The sequence below is a fragment of the Somniosus microcephalus genome, chromosome 12, assembly GCF_052327205.1.
Source record: "Somniosus microcephalus isolate GS21.2 chromosome 12, FLI_Smic_1.0, whole genome shotgun sequence".
NCBI classification, from domain to species: Eukaryota; Metazoa; Chordata; class Chondrichthyes; order Squaliformes; family Somniosidae; genus Somniosus; species Somniosus microcephalus.
This window is the reverse complement of record NC_140998.1, coordinates 62,047,811-62,073,611: the sequence shown is the minus strand read 5'-3', so window position 1 is coordinate 62,073,611 and position 25,801 is coordinate 62,047,811. Positions and strand designations below refer to the sequence as shown.

Here is a 25,801-nt window from a genome sequence, read left to right as displayed (position 1 = left end):
ACAGGGGCATGTCTATGGATGTTATTTATATGGATATTTGATAAAGTCCCACATAAGAGACTGTTATCTAAGGTAGAAGCCCACGGAGTTGAGGGCAGATTATTGACCTGGTTAGGAAATAGGCTGAGCAGCAGGAGACAGAGTAGGGATAATGGGTAGGTACTCAAATTGGCAGGATGTGATGAGTGGTGTCCCACAGGGATCGGTGGTTGGGGCCTCAACTATTCGCAGTATTTCTTAACGACTAAGATGATGGCATAGAAAGTCATATATCCAAATTTGCCGATGACACAAAGATAGGCGGCATTGTAGGCAGTGTAGATGAAAGCATAAAATTACAAGGGGATATTGATAGATTAAGTGAATGGGCAAAACTGTGGCAAATGGATTTCAATGTAGGTAAATGTGAGGTCATCCACTTTGGACCTAAAAAGGATGGAACAGGGTACTTTCTAAATGGTGAAAAGCTAAAAACAGTGGATGTCCAAAGAGACTTGGGGGCCCAGGTACATAGATCATTAAAATGTCATGAACAGGTACAGAAAATAATCAAAAAGGCTAATGGAATGCTGGCCTTTATATCTAGGGTACAAGGGGGTAGAAGTTATGCTGCAGCTATACAAAATCCTGGCTAGACCACACCTGGAGCACTGTGAGCAGTTCTGGGCACCACACCTTAGGAAGGATATATTGGCCTTGGAGGGAGTGCAGCATAGGTTTACCAGAATGATGCCGGGACTTAAGGGGTTAAGTTACGAGGAGAGATTATACAAATTAGGGCTGTATTCCCTAGAATTTAGAAGGTTAGGGGGTGATCTGATCGAAGTTTTCAAGATATCAAGGGGAACCGATAGGGTAGATAGAGAGAAACTATTTCTGCTGGTTGGTGATTTTAGGATTAAGGGGCATAGTCTAAAAATTAGAGCCAGACCCTTCAGGAGTGAAATTAGGAAACACTTTTACACACAAAGTGTGGTAGAAGTTTGGCACTCTCTTCCACAAGCGGCAATTGATGCTAGATCAATTATTAATTTTAAATCGGAGATCGATAGCTTTTTGTTAACCAAAGGTATTAAGGGATATGAGCCAAAGGCAGGTATATGGAGTTAGATCATAGACCAACCATGATCTCATCAAATGGCGGAACAGGCTCGAGGGGCTGAATGGCCTACTCCTGTTCCTGTGTTCCTATGCCATCCCTATATAACCTTGTTTTATTTATTTAGTTAAAGTTTATGTATTTAATTAATTTAGCTTGTAGTTTAGTCTTTAAACTAATTACTAGAGCTAGTTTAAGTTATAGGTAGATTAAATTAAATATTTACCTGTAACACAAAGCACTACAAGTATTGGAGCCAAAAAGCAGCACCTCCTTCCCCCTCTGCACCAAATTCCCAACTTTAACACTCTGCTTACGTGCACGCCACTTACGACCACTCTCCTGTACTAATCACTGAGAGAATATCCATATTTTCAGAATTTTTGTCATGATGGTTTAGTGATATGACCCCACGGTTTGTAACTGTTTTCTCTGGTTTTCTAGGTTTTAATAAAAACATTTATTGTGATAAACGAAGTCATCTGTGCTTCATAATTTTGGCTCATCATGCTGATTACTTGACTTCACTCATAAGGAACTGTATTGCATAGGAGGAAGTTTCTTTGTATCCTGAAGACTTAATATGATTTTGCTCTTCATCATCTTCAGTCTGAACAGAAACAGTAGTTAGTTAGCAGCAATTAATAAATGAAGAATGAAAATAATGTTAGAATCATTGTTCAGATTAAGCAAAGTGTTTAGTGACTGGTAAAAGGTGGGTTTAATTAATGGTGTATTAGGTTCAGCAGCTACTATGCTTACCAGTTTGTACTACTCAGTGTTTTGACATGGGGGTGAAAGTCTGATGGAATAAATTCCTTTTTGTGTTTTTCAGAGAAATGAAAAAAAGGAAGAAGCCTGAGACTGAAAACTCAGAACTAGCAATTCAATCTGAAGACAATAAAACACCATCTGTGGAAGACCAGGATGCTAAAAAATCTTCATCTTTGCAGCAGCCTTTGAAGAGAGGACAAAAGGTAATGAGAAAGATCTAAGTATTTTGCCTTAAATACTAAATTATTATATCGAAAATGGGTTTTGTTATATGCTGTCCGAATTATCCAGTGTGATTACCAGTAATAAGAATCTTTGAGTACTCCTACCGTACAATTGAAGACACATTAAAACAAACTGCAAATGCTGGAAATCTCAAATGAAAACAGAAAAAGCTCAAAAACCATAGCAGGTCTATCAGCATCGTAAAAGATAGTGAAAGGTCTACATTTGAAACATTAACCTGTCTTCTATTTTCAAATGTTGCTGTACATGTTATGTATTTTTCTTTTATAATACAATTGGAATCTTAACAGTTTTGTCCCTGGTACAAAATTGTTACAGCATAAATTGGCTTAACATAATGTAGCTAATTTTTACACTGTAGAGTAGCACTAAGTTAAATGTTTTTAATGCATGCAGTTCTAAATACAAGACTAGATGCAAAACTTCATTGTGATAAAGACACCCATCACAGACCGTTCATTGAGGTGATTGAAAACATTTAAAAAGGGGATATTTCCCTTGTCTGAAACTGTTTTAGTTTCACTCCTTATCTATCAGCAACTTGTTGTTACCTCCGTAATATGATTTTGGCAATGATTTAGCATCTAGCCTTCATTTCTGGGTCTAGATCTAGCCCAGACTGACGGGTTGAAGGTATCTTCAGTCTACTGACTGTAGGGTCCTATGTGAAATGAATTTAGGCTGTCTTAATCCAAATTAGTGAACATAATCCTATAGCACAAAATGGTCCCTTAATTTGACACTAATTTTGACACTGAAAGGCCACAGGTTGGCTGGTGTGGGGAATTTAAAAAATGAGTGTGTTGAGGCTGAAGTACATTGTTAGGGAAGAGTAAAGGAAGCTTTACCCTGGATTTGGCTGTGCTAAAGCTGACCTAGTAGTGCTTAATGCTGACGCTGGGTGCCTGAAATGGGAAGAGTTCCATTCCCTCATCTTTGAGCACCATTAAAAGAGTATAGATTAGAAAGAGATAAACTTTGTAAATCTTTTTGATAATCAGGTGAAAATTTCCACCAACCTTTTTTCCTACTTAAGAATTGGTACTGAGAGGCAAATGACAGTGACACTGCAGTGAACTTGCATTTTAGTCAAGTGAAAATATTACTGCTTAGTTTCAGATGCTACCTTAAAAAAAGTTATTACTTTGTTTTGCAATATTCAGGCTAAGCTGAAGAAAATTAAGGAAAAATATAAAGATCAAGATGAAGAGGATCGTGAATTAATGATGAAATTACTTGGGGTAATTATGAATTTCCATTAAACAGATTCTATTTTAAAATGCTTTAGTAATTGGATTTTAATTTGTGTTACCTGCATCCAGTCAGCAGGCCCAACTAAAGAAGAAAAGGTTAAGAAAGGAAAAAAGGGGAAAACAAAAGAACCTGCTAAAAAACAGCAGGAGAAGCAGCAGGCTTTGATCAAAGCGAGTAATGTTCAAAGCAAAGGACTAGATCTAGACATTGTGACACATCATGTGGCAGAAGTTACTATAGAGGATACAGCTGCAGAAGATCACCAAGAAGTAAGGCATTGAAGTCCCATTTAAGCATTAATATTCTGTAAAACTGGTTCCATCAGCTAACAAATGTGGCACAGTGTACTTTTATTTTGTGAAAAATTAATGTCCTGTATTAATATTTGTGTTATTTTGTTAACATTTAGGACCAGGAGGAACCTGAGCAAGATCTGCAGGCAGCTGAGGTAGACTGTTTATTAATAAATAAACTCTTCAAAATGATTTTCAATATTTGTTAGAGGAAGAAGATTATCAGTTGCCAGTAAGTTCGAGCAAAAAGCACAACATGGGAGTGAGTTGAGAACAGATTCTATTGAGAGTAGATAGGACTGAGCGTGGCCAATGTAATATCCATTTTCAAAAAGGGAGGCAGAGCTAACCCGCTCTAACAAGCCAGTTAATTTAACATCTGTGGTGGGGAAAAAAATTGGAATATTTAATTAAAGATAAAATTACTAAATATCTAGCTGAGGAGAAAATAATAGAAGCAACCAATATGGATTTCAGTAAGGAAAATCGTGCTCGTCAAACTGATAAACCTCTTTAATAAAGTGGCGGATACGGTAGGTGGGGGAAATGCAGTGGATATATGGTGTATATTTCAGAAAGCCATGGACAAGGTACCACATCAGAGACTATTGGAGAAGATTAAGGAATATGGAATTAGGGGAAGGAGAAAATAGGATTAAAAACTGTTTAGACAGGAGGAAACAGTAGGAGTTAAAAAGCAGTTTCTCAGAGTGGTTGGAAGTAGGCAATGGTGCCTTTGTTCTGGGACTGCTTCTGTTTAGTGTGTACATCAATGATTTGGATATAGGGCTAGAAGGAGTGGTGTCCAAATTTGAATACAATATTAAAACAGGAGGTATTATAAATAATTCTGAGAGCCAAAAGAAATTGCATGGGGATATTGATAAGATGTTGGAATGGGCAAAAAAAGTGACACATAGAATTTAATGTCAGTACATATGAGGCTGGCACATGGGTTTAGGATGACTGCTCCTGTGGAGGATAAACTACAACATGAACTGGTTGGACCAAGTGGCCTGTTTCTGTGTTGTCATTTACATATAAATATATATATATTCGCTGTTTTGATGTGTAAATGTACATCATTTTGCTCTGTTCTGATCTGCAACTATATAAGTCTTAATTCATAACTAGCCTTTGGAGTCAGTTTTTAGCCCATCAACCTTTTTAAAAAGTTACTCCTCTAAAATGGTCTGTGTGGGAATTTGAAAGCTATTGAGAGATTTTATACAGAATTAAGTACAGGAAATATTTGAGTTGACAAAAAGGTAAAATATAAGGTTTAAAAAATCGAATAGAGAGAAAAATTGGGAAGAAAAATAAATATGGGAATTGTGAGTAGTATTATAGTGATTTAAATTTAGTTTTAACATGTTAAAATAAATGTTAAAATATTACAGTAATACAATCTGTGTTGAGTTAGCTGATTGCAACTTGAATGTTGATGGGGTGATGCAATTGACCTCAGGGTTCCAGGTGTATGAAGGGGAAAAATAAGCCAGGGTTCCCACCCCGGATCACTATACAGTGACCCTGCTGGGACATGCACATTTGTGGAGGTGGAGTGAGGACAGGATTCGACTTGACTGTGATGTACCCTATGGTTGAAAATCCTGATGACACCTACTGTCAAGGTTCACACACAAAGAATGGGCACTTGGGAAGGGGAAACTCTAGAACACTTTCATTTCACTTACTCTTTCTCCCTAACTGTGGGTTACTTTTCCCTTCTTCCTTGGGCTCTCTGAATCCTCTGCACATACGATTAGAAGATGCACTTGAATGGGATCAATAGACTTACTCCCCCTGTAGGGAAGTGGCTCCCCGGTGGGCTGACTGTAATTATGTGCTGCATTTTATTATGATCACAATGAACACCTATAAAACTTTTCACAAATTACAAGGTTGTACTGATCACTAATAAAATCAGTACTTTTTTTCCAATTCGCTACACTCAACAAAAGAAGTTGGGATAACAACAATAACTTGCATTTATATAGTGCCTTTAATGCAAGGAAACACAGAAGTGTAATCAGACAAAAAATGATAACTGAGCTAAAGGAGATAATTGGAGGGGTTACAAAAATCATGGTCAAAGGTAGGTTTTAAAGAGCATCTTAAAGGAGGAAAGAGAAGTTGAGAGGCAGAGTGATTCAGGGAAGGAATTTTAGAGCTTCGGGCCTAGACGGCTGAAGGCAAGGCCGCCAATGCTAGGGCGAAGGGAGTGGGGGATGCGCAAGAGACCAGAGTTGGAGGAATGTAGAGTTCTCAGAGGGTTGTAGGGCTGGAGAAGTTTACAGAGATAGACAGGAGTGAGGCCATGGAGGGATTTGAACATGAGGACAGGCAAAAGGGACCAATAATTCATGGCAAGATTTCCTCCATTTGCTGCTTGTAGTGAAATTGCATGCACAATCACAAATGTTAATGATTTTGCTATCAATAACATTCTTCCAGAATGGCAAGTAAAAGAAATGGTGTATAATAGTACTTACCAGAATTGCATTTAGGTAAGTACATGAATGTACTTTGAAAACTTGTAATTGACTATTGAAGTAATTCAGTTTCATAAATCTTTACTTTAGGAGGGCGAGAAGTTGCTTAACTCACTAACTGGTCAACCTCACCCAGATGATGTGTTGCTGTTTTCTGTACCTTGCTGTGCTCCATACACTGCCATGACCAACTATAAGTAAGTTTTATTACGAACAGTTCCCAAGAATTGTCTTCAGTTGTTGAGATTCAGGCTGTGTACCATGCTTTCAGCAAGTTGGCCTGAGTCGACAGGAGACAATAGGAATGTATAAGTGAGTAATTAATCAAAATAACTTTGAGGTTCACTCATTCGTTCATTCTCACCTCTGAGTCAGAAGGTTGTTGCCCCATTTCAGGATTTGAGTACATAATCTAGGCTGGCAGTTCAGTACAGTACTGAGGGAGTTCAGCATTGTAGGACGTGCATTCGTTAAGACAACACGTTTATCAAAGGACTCTTTTTCAAAGAGTGAGGAGTTCTCCGATGTCTTGGCCAACATTAATCCCTCAGCCAACATCACCAGAAAACAAATGGTCATTCACAATATCATTAGGTTTAGAGCAGTTATGGAGAAGGACAAGGAAAAATTAAATGTGAAAATATTCAATTGGAGGAGGGCTAAATTCAGTAAATTGAAAAGGGATCTGGCCCAGGTCGATTGGAATTGAAGTTTGGCAGGTAACACAGTAAATGAGCAATGGAACGTCTTCAAAGAGGAGATAGTTCGGGTACAAACTAGACACATTCCCATGAGAGAGAAAAGAAGGACATCCAAAGCTCGAGCTCCCTGGATGACTAAAGATAGAGATTAAAATGAAACAGAAAAAGGAGGCTCATAATCCAGTAGAGCAGTGTTTTTCAAAGTGGGGTCAGTAGAGAGTTTCCAAGGGTCTGCTCCTCTTTATAAAACCGACGCTGATTCTGTTCTTGCAAATTACTCTAAACGGCTGGGCCCTCCTCCTTACAGAGGCCCACAGCTCTTACTCACTTTGCAATGAGCACTCCCTGCTGGTCGAGCCAGTTTCTCTTCCTGGCGCCGTGACCTGTGCTATCCTCCTGACGTGATCAGAGCGCCTGCGGGGCCCTTCAAACAGGTGCTTGAATGTGTTTACGCAAACACATACAATCCCACAGTGTAGCTGTTACAGAACATGCCAGTGGGACAGTATGACGGTGAGTCACGCTTCCAGCAGCATCCCAGCAATATGCATGAGTGCTCGTGCCCTCACTCACCTCAACCTGCTGACGGCTTTAAAAATTGTCCAGCACTATGTGGCTAATAGTGGCCATCTGTTGCTGTGGACTACCCAGAATTGGTGTGAGAAGCAGGCACACCCATCTCACTGATATCTAAGTAAATACCTGTTTTCTTAAAAGCATCATTAAGACACTTTTTATATGCAGCACTTTCATATTATTAGTATATAGTATTATAATTTAGATGGGGGTCTGTGATTACTAATCGATTTGAAAAGGGATCCTTTAACCAAAAAAGTTTGAGAACCACTGCAGTAGAGAACTAAGCTGAATACAGAAAGTACAGAGGAGAACTGAAAAAGGAAACGAGGGGCAAAGAGAGAGTATGAGAATAGATTGGCGGATTATACAAAGGGGAACCCAAACGTCTTTTATAAACATATAAATAGTAAAAGGATAGTCAAAGGAAGGGTGGGGCCAATTACGAACCAAAAAGGAGGGCGGTACCTTGGCTGAGGTACTAAATGAGTACTTTGCATCTGTCTTCACTAAAGAAGAGGTTGCTGCCAATGTTACAGTAAAGGAGGAGGTAGTAGAGAAATTGGATAGGATAAAAATAAAGAGGCGGTACTTAAAGGTTGGCTGTGCTCAAAGTAGAAAAGTCACCTGGTTGGGATGGGGATGCAGTGTAGGTTGCTGAGGGAAGTAAGGGTGGAAATTGCAGAGGCTCTGGCCACACTTTACCAATCCTCCTTAGATATGGGAGTGGTGCCAGAGGACGGGAGGATTGCAAATGTTACAAAATGTTCAGAAAAAGGGAGAGGGATAAACCTGGCAACAACAGGCCAGCCAGTCTGATGGTGGTGGTGGGGAATCTTTGAGACAATCTGGGACATAATTAATTGCACTTGGAAAAATATGGGTTAATAAATGAAAGCCAGCACAGATTTGTTAAAGGCAAATCGTGATTGAGTTCTTTGATGAAGTAACGGAAAAGGTTGATGAGGGTCGTGCAGTTGATGATGTGTATATGGGCTTTCAAAAAGCGTTTGATAAAGTACCACATAATAAACTTTGTTAGCAAAATTGAATCCCATGGGATTAAAGTGGGAGTGGCTGCGTAGATATGAAATTGGCTAAGGGGCAGAGAGTAGTGTTGAACGGTTATTTTTTTTAGACAGGGCTAGAACCTTAAAGGTTGTGGGAGATAAAATGAAAATGTAAAACACAAGAAATTGATCAAAACAGATACAAGAAGAAGAGTTAGACCAGCCCATCCATTCAATGGTAGTGTGTGTGCATGTGTGGAGGGGAGGAAGGCACTTATACATTGGGAAGTAGAGATAACTAAAGGGAGTGTTGCACTTGCTGTTTTTGGACTCTATTGTAGCAGGTTAAGGAGTGGCTTTGTCAGAGATCTGGGACCAATTTTCTCCTTGGTTAGAATTAGTACTTGATAGTGGAAGGAAAGATGTCATGTTTGAAAAGCTAATTAGAAACAGAAATAAATAATTGAGGGGAAAAAAATCAAAAGCATAAAATAGAAATTTGTTTTACATAAAACAGCTGCTCTTCAAATTGTATTTTTTATGTTCTAGTCAATTTACCACTACTATTTGCAATTTTAAAGTATGACTTGATACTGGAATTTTTTGAGGATGTAACTGGTAGAATAGATAAGGGAGAACCAGTGGATGTGGTGTATTTGGACTTTCAGAAGGCTTTTGATAAGGTCCCGCATAAGAGATTAGCGTGTAAAGTAAAGGCACATGAGATTGGGGGCAAGGTATTGACTTGGATAGAGAACTGGTTGGCAGACAGAAAGCAAAGAGTTGGAATAAACGGGTCTTTTTTCGAGTGGCAGGCAGTGACTAGTGGGGTACGGCAGGGATCGGTCCTTGGACCCCAGCTATTCACAATATATATTAATGATCTAGACAAGGGAACTAGATGTAATATCTCCAAATTTGCAGATGACACAAAGCTGGGTGGGCGTGTGTGCTGTGAGGAGGATGCAGAGAAACTCCAGGATGATTTGGACAAGTTGGGTGATTGGGCAAAAGCATGGCAGATGCAATATAATGTGGATAAATGTGAGGTTATCCACTTTGGTGGCAAAAACAGGAAGGCAGATTATTATCTGAATGGCAATAGATTGGGAGAAGGGGAAGTGCAACGAGACCTGGGTGTCCTTGTGCACCAGTCGTGAAGGTAAGCATGCAGGTGTAGCAGGCTGTTAAGAAGGCAAATGGTATGTTGGCCTTCATAGCGAGAGGGTTTGAGTACAGGAACAAGGATGTCTTGCTGCAGTTGTACAGGGCCTTGGTGAGATCACACCTTTAGTGTGCAGTTTTGGTCGCCTTATCTGAGGAAGGATGTTCTTGCCATGGAAGGAGTTCAGCGAAGATTCACCAGGCTGATACATGGGATGGCAGGAATGACGTATGAGGAGAGATTGGGACAATTGGGCTTGTACTCGCTGGAGTTTAGAAGAATGAGAGGGGATCTCATTGAAACTTATAAAATTCTAACAGGACTGGACAGACTAGATGCAGGAAAGATGTTCCCGATGGCGGGGGAGTCTAGAACCAGGGGTCACAGTCTAAGGATAAGGGGTAGGCCATTTAGGACAGAAATGAGGAGGAATTTCTTCACCCAGAGTGGTGAACCTGTGGAATTCTCTACCACAGAAGGCAGTAGAAGCCAATTCATTAAATATATTCAAGAAGGAGCTAGATATATTTCTTAAGGCTAAAGGGATCCAGGGGTATGGGGAGAAAGCAGGGACCGGGTACTGAAATTGGATGATCAACCATGATCGCATTGAATGGCGGAGCAGGCTCGAGGGGCCAAATGGCCTACTCCTGTTCCTATCTTCTATGTTTCATACGTGAATGTAGTCATTGCAGCTTTTTGCTATTTTAGTACTGCTCATTGTATTTGTTTTATAAAAATTTTTGGGGTAGTGAGAATGCTCAAACGTTCCTAACAGAGACAAGTATATTTGAGACACATACAAAACAAACCATTTAGTTTGTACTGTTCTACTTTAGGTACAAGGTGAAACTCACTCCTGGCACACACAAGAAAGGAAAGGGTATGTAAAATCCTTGATACTGTATCTTCTCCACAAATTTGTTTCAAATTGGCTATGTGAAATGGTTTTTGATTTTGTTTTTTAGCAGCTAAAACTGCCTTGCACAGCTTCATGCATTCTAGAGAAGCTATGCAACGGGAAAAAGACTTATTACGCAGTGTAAAGGTAAATACGTTTAAAAATATTTTTTGCACAATGGAACTTTATCCTCTACAAACACAGTATCAAACAAAAACATTTTTATGTAGGAAATATATTGAATATTTAAGTACAGTAGATGTATCTTTGGAGCCACAGTTTGCATGAAGGCTTCTAGCTCATTGCGGTCATATGTAGTACGTCCACTTTTTCTCCTTTGTAACTTAATTCACGGAAAATGGGCATCACATGGGGGCATTGTTAATGCAGTTGAGGAGGTAGTTTTTAGTTTAAAAACATTGATGTTACATCACTGAAATTACAGATCATTAGACACCTGTAAAATTAATAGGAGGTCTGCATGTTCTGACGTGTGTAGAACACACGGGTGTTATTTTAAGGAAATACAGATATTAAATGAACTCGGAATATATTGTGAACACTTGCTTATAGTTTATTACAGTAATTTAATGTAGAATAATGCTAAAAGCTCATGCTACTTCATTAATGCTCTATTTCTGTTGATACTTGAGATGAAATGGTATAGTTGGGTATTTCATTGTTTACTGAAGAATAAAGATGGTCAGTTGGTCTTCATTTTGAATAGCTATATTTATTTCTACTGCCGTACATAAGTTAATGTATTTCTACCCAGTCCATAGCTGTATTTGTTTCTACTGCAGTCGATAAGGGGCAGTTGAAGCAATTAAAAGTTCACTTTAAAACTGAATTATTTAATTGCTCACAAATTTCAAGATCATGCATGAGTATGTGTTCTCCTTACTGATGGATTTGTGGTGATATGGGGAATCCATGTAACCATCAGAAATATTGGAAAAGGAGTCCAGTTTTCTTCTATATCAATAGTGATACTGTAGATTTCATTTAGATGGAAAGTGAAGAAGTCCAATCCGAAACTAGGGTCCTAAATCTAAACAAAGGAAACTACGAAGGTATGAGGAGTGAGTTGGCTATGATAGATCGGGGAGCTTCATTAAAAGGCATGACAGTGGATATGCAATGGCTAACATTTAAGGAACGAATGCATGAATTGCAATAGTTATACATTCCTTTCTGGTGCAAAAACACAAAAGGAAAAGCGGCCCAACCATGGCTAACAAAAGAAATTAAGGATAGTATTTAGATCCAAAGAGGAGTCATATAAAATAGCAAGCCTGAGGATTGGGAGCAGTTTAGAGTTCAGCAAAAAAGGACCAAGAGATTGAGTAAGAGGGGAAAAATAGAGTATGAGAGTAAACTTTCAAGGAACATAAAAGCAGATTGTAAAAGCTTCTACAGGTATGTAAAAAGAAAAAGATTAGTGAAGACAAATGTAGGTCCCTTACAGTCAGAAACAGGAGAATTTATAATGGGGAACAAGGAAATGGCAGCACAATTAAACACATACTTTGGTTCTATCTTCACGGAAGAGGACACAAATAACTTCCCAGAAATGCTAGGGAACCAAGGGCCTAGTGAGAAGGAGGAATTAAAGGAAATTAGTATTAGTAAAAAAAAGTGCTGGAGGAATTAATGGGACTGAAAGCCGACAAATCCCCAGGGCCTGATAATCTGCACCCCAGAGTACTAAAAGAGGTAGCTATGGAAATATTCGATGCATTGGTTGTCATCTTCCAAAATTCTATAGATTATGGAACAGTTCCTGCAGATTGGAGGGTGGCAAATGTAACCCCACTATTTAAAAAAGGAGAGCGAAAATGGGGAACTACAGACCGGTTAGCCTAACATCAGTAGTAGGGAAAATGCCAGAGTCTATTATAAAAGATGTGATAACAGGACACTTAGAAAATATCAACGAGATTAGACAAAGTCAACTTGGATTTATGAAAGGGAAATCATGTTTGACAAACCTACTGGAGTTTTTTGAGGATGTAACTGTAGGATAAGGGAGAACCAGTGGATGTGGTGTATTTGGATTTTCAAAAGGCCTTTGATAAAGTCCCACATAAGAGGTTAGTGTGCAAAATTAAAGCACATGGGATTGGGGGCAATATACTGGCATGGATTGAAAATTGGTTAACAGACAGGAAACAGAGTAGGAATAAATGGGTCTTTTTCGGGGTGGCAGGCGGTGACTAGTGGGGTACCGCAGGGATCAGTGCTTGGGCCCCAGTTTTCACTATATATATTAATTTTGGATGAGGGAACCAAATAATAATATTTCCAAGTTTGCTGACGCCACGAAACTAGGTGGGATTGAGAGTTGTGAGGAGGATGCAAAGAGGCTTCAAGACGATTTAGACAAGTTGTGTGAGTGGGCAAATACATGGCAGATGCAGTATAACGTGGATAAATGTGAAGTTATCCACTTCGGTAGGAAAAACAGAAAGGTAGAGTATTATTTAAATGGTGATAGATTGGGAAATGTTGATGTACAAAGGGACCTGGGTGTCCTTGTACACCAATCACTGAAAGCAAACATGCAGGTGCAGCAAGCATTTAGGAATGGAAATATGTTGGCCTTCATTGCAAGAGGATTTGAGTACAGGAGCAAGGATGTCTTACTACAGTTGTACAGGGCCTTGGTGAGACCACACCTGAAGTACTGGGTGCAGTTTTGGTCTCCTTACCTAAGAAAGGATATACTTGCCATAGAGGGAATGCAGCGAAGGTTCACCAGACTGATTCCTGGGATGACCAGACTGTCGTATGAGGAGAGATTGGGTCGACTAGGCCTGTATTCACTCGAGTTTTGAAGAATGAGGGGAGCTCATTGAAACGTGTAAAATTCTGACAGGGCTAGACAGACTGGATGCAGGGAGGATGTTTCCCCTGGCTGAGGGGTCTAGAACGAGGGGGTCAATCTCAGGATATGGGATAGGACATTTAGGACGGAGATGAGGAGAAATTTCTTCACTCGGAGGGTGGTCAACCTGTGGAATTCTCTACCACAGAAGGCTGTGGAGGCCAAGTCACTGAATATATTTAAGAAGGAGATAGATAGATTTCTAGACACAAAGGCATCAAGGGGTATGGGGAAGAGAGCGGGAATATGGTACTGAGATAGAGGATCAGCCGTGATCATAGTGAATGGCGGAGCAGGCTCGAAGGGCCGAATGGCCTACTCCTTTTTTTCTAAGTTTCTTGACTAAAATGCATATTTTTTTCTAATTTAGGATACTGACTTGTCAAGAAACATACCTGGCAAGGTGAAGGTTTCAGCACCTAACTTAATAGCAAAAAAACGGAAATGACTACACTGGATTTACTTTGGTTTGAATTTAAGTGTCTCCCAAGGCCTGCCCATCAATGTGTAGCATGTCTAATGATGAAAACCCTCAACAGCTGCTTTATTAAGAATTATTTGAATGTAACCAGAATAAGTGTTAAACATATGTTTTTGTTCTTGGTTTGGTGCTGCACAAAGTTTAGAAATAAAAGCTATTGAACATTCATATACACAATACCCAAAGTAACTATTTTGCCCCAAATATTTTTTAATGCCTGGTTGGAAATAGCAGTCATTTTGTATTCCATGTTGTCATCAAAGCATTCTGACATTGACCGTGAAATCCAACTTATCAAACTACAGAAAACTTTTTTGTGGGTGGGGGGGAATAATTGCATCAGTTTCTTCTATTTGGCCATGTATCAAAATTACTTTTCTTGAAATTAGTATTAAAACTGAGCCAATTATGAGCTATATTCCCCTTCTTGATCTTCTCCTTTACCCTTTCAAGGTGTATTACAAAATTTGCTCTTCCTGATAGATTTAATATACATATATATTGAGGACTGTAAATAAAGAGTAAATTACCATTCCCAAAACTATTCTTTACTGGGTTGGTAAAAACTGCCTCATTTAGTTTGACTGCACATCAAACTGTTTCCAACCTCCTCTTCTAACACTGTAGATAGGCTAGATAAAAAGATGGAACCTGTTGGAAGGTCTGCCTAGTCCTTTTCCACCACTTTACTTTAGATTACTGACTTTTAAAACCCTTTTAAGAACACAAAGACAGATCACTCACTAGTAAACTTGTCCTTCATAAATTGGTGGCACTCAAAGCAGCTAGTTTCCTGGGTGGCGTATATTGCCATCCCATGCAACTTTCTCTCTGCTACCTCTTTCAATTAAAGATTAAGTGACTTTTGGATGATTGCAAGCTGTGGAAGAATGTCCATTTCTTATTCAGTTGCTTTATACATTCTCTTTTTGGAAAAAAAAGTACTGCATGTAAACACCAAGAATTAAACTACGCAGCACTGATTCTGATGCTTTCTCATTTTGTTTTTAAAATACATTCCAAGGCCCAGGTTCATTTCTTGCTCAGACCAGTGACCACAGAAGATGAAACTTGGTATGTGAAGGACTTCATCTGAAAAATGGTTGTGGTCAGCAATCCTGCTACTCTTAGATGTTAGGAGTAACAAAAAACTTTAGCTCACCCATCCATGGTGAGGCCCCACTCAGACAAATTTCATGTCTGTTCTGCAGTAACACCAAATCTCTTTAAAATTAGGAAATTATCCATTTATTTTTCCAATTGTTAACTGTAAATATAAAGTTGTATTCTTGGTTCAGCACAAACCACTATATCCAATTCACTAGTTCCAGTCAGTAAATAAAATCAAAATGATTGCTTCCTTCCCCAGTTCCTCTGCATAGTGAACATAACATTCCTACTTTATCTGTTCTCTAAAGATGACTATTAACAGTAGCAGACACAGGAGATTGGTGCACCTATCAAAGTGAGAGCATCAACATAGGTCACAACAGGCTTGCCAAACCATTCCTTTATTTGAAGTAATGATAAAAGTGCGAGGATTATAGCACATGGCTAATTTGAAGATTTCCTCTCGAATAAGCTATATTTAATTTATCTCTTCAAATCTCCCCCCCCTTCCCCTTCTCGACAGTAGTACGGCTGGGATATAATTCCACAGACACCAGGCACCCTGCAGTACCTTACCCAAGTAGCCATTCTTTATTATTGAGCATGAAAAGTAAATGTTGGTTGGTTAGCGATCATATGGCCAGGCACATTTGAGGCTAATCCTATTTCTGCACAATATCAGAGAAGGCTAGAAATGTTATCTTGTCTAATGCCACAGATGTCAAATTACAACTGCTTATGATGAGTGTGTTAAAATATCACTATCTGGGACAATTGTATGGTCAATGCCAAACTGTTTCACTTGCTGTGCATATCAACAAAGGTGTATATTATACATAATCTACCATAATGTACTGTAATTGTAAAGCAGTTGCCAAATAAAGGTTTACCAAGCTGTACAAATGGTTCAAATTACTGCATCTTACATAACATAACAATATAGTCAGAATAGTTTGACAAGATTTCAATTAGATGTAAAATTCTGAAGGATAGTACCAATGATTGTCATACTTGGGTAAAGGGAAATATGAAAGCCAATGTTCAAATGTTTTTTTTTTTAAATGTGAAAAGAAGCTAGGGCCAAACTGACTTGAGGAAACAACAGAAGCATCAATCATGATCGATTATGTAACTGGCCACTGATTCTGATTTAGTTTAAATGGAGACCTTGACTGAAGCACGCAACATAACAAAAACAGCATTGAGCATGGAATAGTGAAGACGGAACTGCAGGCAACAATAATTTGCAACAGCTTACTAAACATAATCAAGTCTGAATAGGTTTTTTTTGGGTGTAGACCAATGGTAGATGACTGATCAGAGTTGGAAAAGAACTGAGGTGCCAATCCAGAATGAGAATCCTGAAATGTCTTAAGTCATGAAAGAATAATATCCTGAGATTCTCTCTTCCTTCTATTTTGCAAGTGTACCTTTTTGTATAAGAGCTGAATGAATGGGAGATAAAATTGCATCGGTGGTCAACATATAAACATATCACATTGTTTTGAAGGTTAGAGAACACTTAAATGTCCCCCTCCCATGGATATCACAAAGTAAACCAGTTTTCTTTTGCTTCACATTTATTCAAAACAGAAAACAATTTAAGATTCCTATACATACAAACATATTAACTTCATGATCAAAAGATAAACTGATTTAACAAAAAAAAATTAACTGCCTGCAAAAATGCAGGTACCAATAAAAATCAAAGGGCATGCTTCTCTGTCCCTCAACAATTGGTTTGTGACAACAACATAGTATTTCTGACTGCTAGAACAAAGAATAGCTAAATCAAGCTTATAATAATTGAAAATGTAATTGCATTGGCAGAACTCATGATCCAGATGTGTTACTGCTCCCAGCTCGTTGATTGATATTAAGAAGCAGATGCTTTGGAAGACAGTCCCATATATTGGCCAACATTTCTTTATAGTGGATCACTGCTTCTAGGCAAAGTCTGAGGGATGAAAATAACATTACAACATCAAGCTTTATTACATTTTTATGGTATAATTATTGATGTAGAAGATTTTGTCTCTTTAAACTTGCGTTTAAAGCATAAATATTAACTTCATATCACAATGCACTCATGCTACTTTGAAAAAATAAGATACCAAATCCATCTTTTTACCTGCTTCACCGAATTCATTAAGTTTATAAAGATCCATGCTGCTGCCTGATACTGTTTTACAAAATGCTGCTCAAGAGATACAGGGAATGCTGTTCAGGGGTTGGATTCTAGTTGACCCAATCTTCTTTCACGCTGTGAAACTGGGCAATAGCACCTCCCATAAGTGTTCTCTGAACCTCAGTACAAGAGCACGAGCAGCGCTTTCTGGTGAATACGCATCAGGTAGGAGCAGGTGCTCATATACACATACAGCAAGTGATAGAGCATATAAACCTGCTTATGGGGCAAGTGCTTCAAGCACTCAAGGTACCCTATAGCATCTGGATATTTGGACCCTTGGTTATAAATTTAACAAGTTTTAGGTTTTCATTATCTAGTTGGTACAGAGTAAATTAAAACAGCTATGACTTAACCAGCTCAAAAGTCCCTAACATCAGCATAAACCATTTTTAAGATCAGTTACTTTTGCATTCTTTTTGAAGTCAGGTAAGGAATGTCGATGTGGACAAATGTTTACGTTCTGTACCACAAAAAATACACTAAAATGAGGCATCGGACAGGTCAGAGGAGGAACAAAGCTCCCTCTACATTGCCTTTATATGCTTTAGCTCCAAACTGGGAAGAACCAGCCACTGCATAATACCAGAGAAACATTTCTAGGCAACCTTGTAACCTCCAAGTTAGGCTGCTAATTACTGCTGAATTACACAAAGTTTGATATTTTGGATTCATACCCACTAGGACAGGATTGAGGATGCCAAACCCATTTCATTTAGAATCCTTAGTCATTTCATCGCAACAGCCTGGGCTGGATTTGAATTAATGTCCAAAAAGTAAGAGTGTTCTAATTCACTGTGACCCAGTGGCAGATGTTTATCTTGGCAAAATCATGCTCTTACCTGACCAGGGACTTTGGCTGTATAGAGAAGATAAGGATGTCATTACTGTGAGCCTGCAGAAAAATATAATGGTAATTTAGATGTTTAAAACAAAAGAGTTTCAAAATGTTTTTAAACTATACAGATTGGCTGAGAAGGCAATACAGTAAATTCTTATCTGGCACCTACAGGACCAGGATGGTGCCAGTTGATGAAAAATTCTGGATAACAAAGAGGTATACCTACCAAGGCAATTTTTAACACAAACAAAAATAAAAACCACTGACTAACTCGGTCATCGCGGGAGACTCGGTAAAACGAGTGCTGGATGGAGTCGGCAAGATTACCGGCTATCTATTTTGCCGGTTATTAAAGTATTCCAGATGATTAAGTGCTGTTTAAACAAGAGTTTACTGTATTTATATTACAAACTGAAACAATCCTAATGTCACTTGCTTTTGAGATTAGGAAGTGAGCAAGATAAACAAATTTCCAAATAAATCTGTGGCAGATTTGCAAGACTATAAAATACTATGTCCATATAACTTTTCTTACCAAACAATTGCTGGAAACACCAAAGTGACCTGCTAATGCAGATTTTTTTTAAATGCACAGCCTACTTTCATTATCAAGTCCTCAGATGTCAATTTTCTGCATTAATTTTCAACTTAGCATTATGAAATGCTAAGGTAAATTAATATTAGCTCCTCCATTACCATTTAGCCTGTCCTGCTCTCAAAAAATACTTTTGTAGATAAAATGATCATATATAACCTAACCAGCTGATACATGGTGCCTTAAAGAGCTGGCAGAACTGAACTAACTCTTATCTAGTGTAAACAGTATATATGGATAGTAGTTTGGTATCAGCCAGCATTGCCAGAATATTTGTATATGAAACACATCATTTTATATTGGAAGTAAAAGCAAAATCTATGTTACAATGCAAAACATTACAGTGCTGCTGAGGAAAAATTTTCTTGTTTCAACAGCTTGCAGTTTTTCTTTAAATGTCATTTACAGAAAGTTCTAGTTTTCTTGATGCATTAAATTGTGAGGTTAAAACAACAAAGTTTGGTCTAAAGTAAAGATTTGAATTTGCATCCTCGAAAAACCTAACCCTCTGATGTAGAGTTGCAGGGCTCCACTAGTGCTGAAGAGTGACATATACTCTGACCTCCATTAAATCTACACCTCAATACTCTTCCTTGGGAGATAATGGTTAAATCAGGGTATTGTTTAAAATACTGTAAAAAAAAAAAAATACTTACTGCTTGTTGACGAGCCAATAGATTGTTAGCACATCCACCAAAAACAATCACTTCTGCCTCATCACTTGTACAAGCAGAATGCCAAAGCCTGAAGATAAATAATGGCATTGGTATAAATTGCTGCATTTTTGCAACCAAATCTTCTATTACCTACTATATGTTGTTTGAAAGGATTTTGACCTCCGTATATAAATTACATTTGACTTCCACCACGAGTGGACAATAATCACCACTACTTGGTCACCTTATCTTCTCTCAATGTACGAGGGCTTCTTTTGAACTACCCAAGACTAGAATAGCAGCAGAGACCTCAAGTGACAATGCGAGCAAAATGACACAAAAATTCACCTCAATAGCTTGAAGCAGCACCAGTTAGAGAATTGAGGTTTTTTTTAATATGGCATTTATTCTTCAACAAAAATCAAGTACCCCCAGTTTTCTTCCTACTGTTTCTAGGTTCTGCATGGATCCTGTACCTCCTCTGCCTACAGGGCATTACCACGGTTAATGCCCAGTTTACCCAGCTCCAAGGGTGTGCAATAGCAAGTCGGTGAGGCTACCCCAGTCTGATTTTTTTCTTTCAAGCAGGAAGACACTGTAATCTATGCTTGGCGTGGTTCAGATCAGCAATTGAGCATAATAAAGCGATGACTCCTTTCAACTCAGTGACACCGCTGCCACGTGACAACAGACCATCTTGCAAGTTTTTGATGTGGAGGTTGAACATAATCTAATATTCTTCATCATACCAAAGAGGGACTCTGAAAACCTAAATGCTCCTCGGAGGACATAGCATAAAAGTTCTCATCCTACGCAGTCAGATCAAGACATCAACGTTTGGTGAAATTATCCAAATTACTCCCAGTACAGTGTTGAGGGAAACCCACTGCAATCTTGTTCAACAAGTAGCAACAGTACAAATAGAACATGCATCAAATTGTTGGGTGGTTCTTGCTCGTCCAGAGAACACAAGAAATAGGAGTAGGCCATAAGACCCCTCGAGCCTGCTCCACTATTCAATAAGATCATGACTGATCTTCGACCTCAACTCCTTTCCCGTCCTATCCTCATAACCCTCGATTCCCGTAGAGCCCAAAAATCTATCCACATGGATGTACCAATTTGTTAATCTTTGTTTAGGGTTCTGATGAATGGGTCACACACCTGAAATGCCATCAACAGTCCTTTCTCTTTACAGATACTGACCGACAAAGCTATGTATTTTGAGCAATTTGGTTTTTATTTCAGATTTCCAGAATTTGCATGTTTTCTTTTTTCTTTGTTTAGCAATGTATTTATGGGTTTGTTCTTGGAGAAGATTTAGGTAGAAAGCTAAGGCTCTGTGCTTAAAAGGAAAAAAATGACTTGTATTTATATAGCGCCTTTCATGACCACCGGACGTCTCAAAAGCGCTTTACAGCCAATGAAGTACTTTTGGAGTGTCGTCACTGCTTTAATGTGGGAAACGCGGCAGCCAACTTGCACTCAGCAACCTCCCACAAACTGTTTTTGTTATGTTGATTGAGGGATAAATATTGGCCAGGACATCGCAGATAACTCCCCTACTCTTCTTCGAAATAGTGCCATGGGATCTTTTACGTCCACCCGAGAGCATCCGAAAGATGGCCCCTCAGACAGTGCAGCACTCCCTCAGCACTGCACTGGAGTGTCAGCCTAGACTTATGGGCTCAAGTCCCTGGAGTGGGACTTGAACCCACAACCTTCTGACTCAGAGGCGAGTGTGCTACCAACTGAGCCACAGCTGACACTTATGGGAAAAGGGTCATACTTTCCTTCAATGAAAGATATGATTTGGCAAATGAAAATAAAACAATTTCTGGCAGAAGTAACAAATGTGGTCTAATAAACAACTCAGCTTCATCCTAAAAAAGATGCAGTGGATCTTCCACCAATGTGTGCTTCTTACTAACTTTTCTGAAGTTCACACACAACTGCTGTATCAGTTTACAGCAATGCGTATTAATCTGGGGACTAATCTGGATTGTGGCAGAGGCTTCTGCTATAGCTGTAACTGAGATGGTGTATTTGACTGAAGTTAGCTTGACTTAGCTGATAATACTCTCACGTCTGAAGCGGAACGATGCAAGTTTAAGATCCACCCCAGGACTGGAACACATAATCTAGGCTGACACTTCGATGTAGTACTGAACTTGGAGGTGCCATCTATCAGGTGAGATGCTAAACCAAGGTCCTGTTTAAGTGGATGTTAAAGATCCCAAGACACTATGTACAGACACTGTGCCCTGCCCAACATTCCTCCCTCAACCAGCAGCATTAAAAACAGATCATTCATCTCATTGCTGTTTATGGGACTCTGCTGTGTGCAAAATGGCTGCCACATTTACCCACGTAACAGCAATGGCACAATAATATTTCATTCTACATGAAGCATTTTGGGATGTTTGAGAAATGTGTTAAAGCAAATTATTTCTTTCTTAATGGCCACTCTTAGTTGCACAGTACCTTGACAATAGTCACCAGCCTGTTTTTAATGCTTTCTCAAAGAATAGGTTCTTTGGCCTGCACCAGGGAATTTCCTTATTAGGGCTCCTTATAAAAGAGCCAACTGACCATTTTCTACAAGGTGATTACACAAGGTTTTTTTACTCTCGTTGGGAGCTCTGTAAAACTGTCAATCTTCAAGACAGTGACAAACTGCTTCATGTTCTCCCACACAAGTAATGGGACAGAGGAGGAAATCTAGAAATGGTTATGGTGAAGATACCTCTACCAAAACTAAAACAACTGTGATATCCAAGTTTTCTGGTTGTCAAAGGCATCATGACTGGAACCTTGGATAAAGGAAAGCTGTGAAATCATTTTCTCATCCTGCTGATGCTCTCGGAGCAAATTCCTCTTCTCAGATAAGATGGAATGTTACTAGTTTCACGTGAATCATTGGGCACCAGCAGACCAACTATGTTCATCAAGGCTGATACAGCACAGGGTGCTGCTGGTACCTGTATCTTATAAACTGACGTGTGAACTGAAGATATGGTATAGGAGGCATCTAAGGCAGAAAATACAGAACTAAAACAACTTTCAGAGATCCTTGGTCAATGGCTTACTCTTGTAATAAAAACAGAAAATGCTGGAAATACTGTGAGTGTGTGGAAGGCAGGAGTGATTAAATGGTAAAAGGAATGATGGTGCAAGGCAAAAGGGGGTGGTAATGGGACAATAAAAGAAACAAAAGATGGGTCTATCACAGACATTACCTTTTTTTCTTTCCTTCCCCCTCTTGCCCTACCTCTGTACTTGCTTAAAACCTGTTACATCTCTAACTTTTTCCAGTTCTGATGAAAGGTCATCGATTGAAACGTTAACTATGTTTCTCTCTCCATAGATGCTGCCTGATCTGCTGAGCATTTCCAGTATTTTCTGTTTTTATTTCAGATTTCCAGCATCCGCAGTATTTTTCTTTGAGGTTACTCTTGTGTTTTGTTGCTTGGAAGAGTTGAGCTTGGACAGTCTTGTCAGTTTGATGGATTTCCAGCAAATCAGATGATCACGGTAAAACTTTTTCCTAAGTAGGATTTCTGATGGTTGTGCAACATTAGCAGCTGATTGTAACTCATTTCCACAGCAGAGAATGCAAAGACAGATGTAGAACATTCAATGCAGGGTTTTCAAACAGAGAGCTGGTTTCTACTGGAGGTTGAAAATGAAATGACCAGAACCCATCGGCCCAAAGTAGACCTCAGTGGACTGATAGGAAGAGATGAAAAATAAAGCATGCATCAACCAAACAGATGGTGTTGGCAACTTTGTGGAAAACTCAACAAAATTATATTGAACTTTAAAAAACACAAGATTATAACGTCTGTAAATACAAAGCTATCATTTTACAGTGTAAAAAGAAACATTGAAAACAACTTTAAAAATTATAGTGCAGACAACAGTAAAGACTGCTGGTAACAGGATAAATATACAGGGACAGTTTAGAAAAAAAGCCTTATAAAAAAAATACAACAGAATGGTGGATCATCATCTGACCAACTAACATTACATTACATGAGTACAACTAACATTACAAGAATGTAAAATTCAAAAGGAAACTAGAGTCATAATGACAACAGATAATCCAACAGATTTTCAATTTATGCTGTTTACCTTGGTCTGTCTGCATAACTGTGCTCTACTTTTAACCATTCATTCTTGCTCACACTGTATATCCAAGCATCGCCTAAAAAACAATTATCTTGTACAATTAATTGTGAATTCTTGAAGTACACTTTTACATTAAAATATGTAACTTCACAAAAAATTGTGCTAATTTGTTTTGTTCATTTGTCAATTCACACAGAAGGTACGAATGCCTAGAAAATGATTGCCATCATAGTAACATTTTTCACAGAAAGATGGGCTTGCATGACGTGAATATTTTAACAGTCAGGTAATTATTTTTCCATATGTAGTGCAATATTTTATACGAGTAATTTAGGCACAAAACCTGAATGCAAATATTTGAGAGAGATGGGGTTAGCTGCCCAGTTATATGCAACTGCATGCTACATGTAAGAAAATTATTTTATTAAATGTTAACTATTTTCTGATTTTTTTTTTTTTTAAAAAGCTCAAAGCCAAGTGATTTACAGAAAAATAAATACATATTTAATTTTAAAAAGTACAAGCAAAAATGTAAATATCTAGAGGGGGGATACACAATGGGGAAGCTCAAAGGCACCTTGACCATGATACAACAAAGGCAGGCTCAACTCTAACTGCAGTCTCCAAAAATTCTCTGCAATAGTAAACTATGTAACAAAATAAGAGTGAAACGTACTTAACGGTTGTTTGTCAGTCGTGAAACCTCCAAACAGGAAGAGATGGTCATTTGAGATTGTAGTGAATGAGTGCCAAGAGCGGCCAACGGGGATTTGATCAGGAGATTGTATCCTAGCAAATAAAAGTTTTGAGTGACAGACAATGTTCTCAATGGAAGTGCATTGATTCACTGAAAGCCTAAACACTCAATTGCTGTAATATAACACTGCATACACTAATCTCTTAACTACAGAAAGTTAACTTTAAGAACAAATGTAATGAGCAGTTTGTCCTGGTGGTGCAGCATATTGTCGTAGATGTTTCATTGATGTCAAAAATGGGGAAAGGCTAGGAATTACATTTAGGATCAGCAATGGCGATGCAAACGTAAATTTATGAAGCTGGTTTTTAAGATTGATACAGTAAAGAGAGATAAAAAGAAGAACTGCAAATCCTGGAAATCTGAAATAAAAGCAGAAAATACACAGCAGGTTCATTAGCATCCAAATAAAAACAGGTTAAACATGAAGCGATCAGTCTGAAACATTAACCTGTCCCTTCTCTTTTCAGATGCTGATGGACTGGTTATATATTTCCCATATATAGATAAAAATGATGCATTTTTAAACCTTGTGTTATTTTTACTCTTAATATATGACAGTTGCCGAGTCTGACATTTCAGAACTTCGCCAGGCTATAACTGAGTCACTCCGTGAAGTATAGGGACTTCACAGAGGAATAAAATTTTAAAAATGTAAATAATATTTATTGCAGCTCACTGTCATATACCTTTGAACAACTGGCTATCAAGCAACACTGGCGGAGGTCTGGGAGCTGCTCACTTGCTGACTCATGCAGTGAGGAAACAGAGCATCGAGAAGTAAAAAGCTTTTTTTAAAGTAGTAAATATCAAAATTAATGGACAGTGGTTCGACGATATCCTTTAGACCAAAACAAATGCATTTTAATGGTTGAAGAGTAGTTTGCGGTTCCCCCAATAGTTCAGCAAGTTTATAGAGTAGCTGAACCACACACATCAGGGTGGTTCCAGGTTTAATCCTGGTCTGTGCTGTTTGCTGGTCTCAGCCACAGTGGTGGTGGCAGCCGCCTTACAACTTGGCCGAGATGCTCTACAGGGTTGAATCGCCTGTTGACACTTATTGTTAAGGTTCACAAATGAAGAATGGTCACTTGGATAAGTCACCGAAAGACACTCCATGTCCTTGGAACTATAACCCAGCAACAAAAAAAATCACTGGCCCGAAATTTCCTCGGAGCTGCTCCCACTCGGCCGATGTAACATTGTGGAACAGCAGCGGAAACTCCACTTACGTGCAGCACCAAAGAAATTCCTGGCAAATATATTGAGGAGGTTGCGGGGGGGGGGGGGAAGAAAGAGAAGGGGAAATGAGTTCTTAATTCAACAATCCAAAATTATGTAAAATATATGTAATCTGTAACATACACTTCATTCCATTCCCACGTATCCAAATCAAGGTAATAGAGGTCATTGGTCCGGGCATCCTTAGGTAGAGATGGTGAAAAACAAAGTACATAAATGAATATTGATTTGTAGCAGATAGATAATACAAGGTTAACTGTTGGAAGCATTTTATTTTTTGTATAGGCATACTTTTTATGTATAACATTGTTATACAAATGGCTTTTTAATGGAAAGATTTGAATTACATTAAATCTGTGTTGATTCATAGAAACATAGAAGATAGGAGCAGGGGTAGGC

At 38.6% G+C, this 25,801-nt stretch overlaps 2 protein-coding genes across 6 annotated transcripts in view; one reads left to right on the top strand and one right to left on the bottom strand.

Annotated features, from left to right (window-relative positions):
- Positions 1–15,895, top strand: part of nemf (nuclear export mediator factor) — a 170,576-nt gene extending 154,681 nt beyond the window's left edge. For all 3 annotated transcript variants that reach the window (XM_086002947.1, XM_086002944.1, XM_086002945.1), the window contains exons 26-33: positions 1,935–2,076; positions 3,283–3,360; positions 3,442–3,642; positions 3,783–3,821; positions 6,252–6,358; positions 10,453–10,496; positions 10,582–10,661; positions 13,772–15,895. In XM_086002947.1, coding sequence (XP_085859073.1) covers positions 1,935–2,076; positions 3,283–3,360; positions 3,442–3,642; positions 3,783–3,821; positions 6,252–6,358; positions 10,453–10,496; positions 10,582–10,661; positions 13,772–13,849 — 769 coding nt within the window. In that variant the 3' untranslated portion in view covers positions 13,850–15,895. The remainder of the gene's footprint in view (positions 1–1,934; positions 2,077–3,282; positions 3,361–3,441; positions 3,643–3,782; positions 3,822–6,251; positions 6,359–10,452; positions 10,497–10,581; positions 10,662–13,771) is intronic.
- Positions 15,896–16,554: 659 nt separating this feature from the next.
- The window catches only part of LOC147109225 (kelch domain-containing protein 2-like), a 28,574-nt gene continuing 19,327 nt past the window's right edge, over positions 16,555–25,801 (bottom strand). For 2 of the 3 annotated variants that reach the window (XM_086002958.1, XM_086002959.1), the window contains exons 9-14: positions 25,526–25,584; positions 24,080–24,192; positions 23,407–23,479; positions 19,273–19,360; positions 18,023–18,075; positions 16,555–16,949 (exon numbers count right to left, since the gene is read on the bottom strand). In XM_086002958.1, coding sequence (XP_085859084.1) covers positions 16,826–16,949; positions 18,023–18,075; positions 19,273–19,360; positions 23,407–23,479; positions 24,080–24,192; positions 25,526–25,584 — 510 coding nt within the window. In that variant the 3' untranslated portion in view covers positions 16,555–16,825. The remainder of the gene's footprint in view (positions 16,950–18,022; positions 18,076–19,272; positions 19,361–23,406; positions 23,480–24,079; positions 24,193–25,525; positions 25,585–25,801) is intronic. The other variant, XM_086002960.1, reaches the window with a different exon arrangement.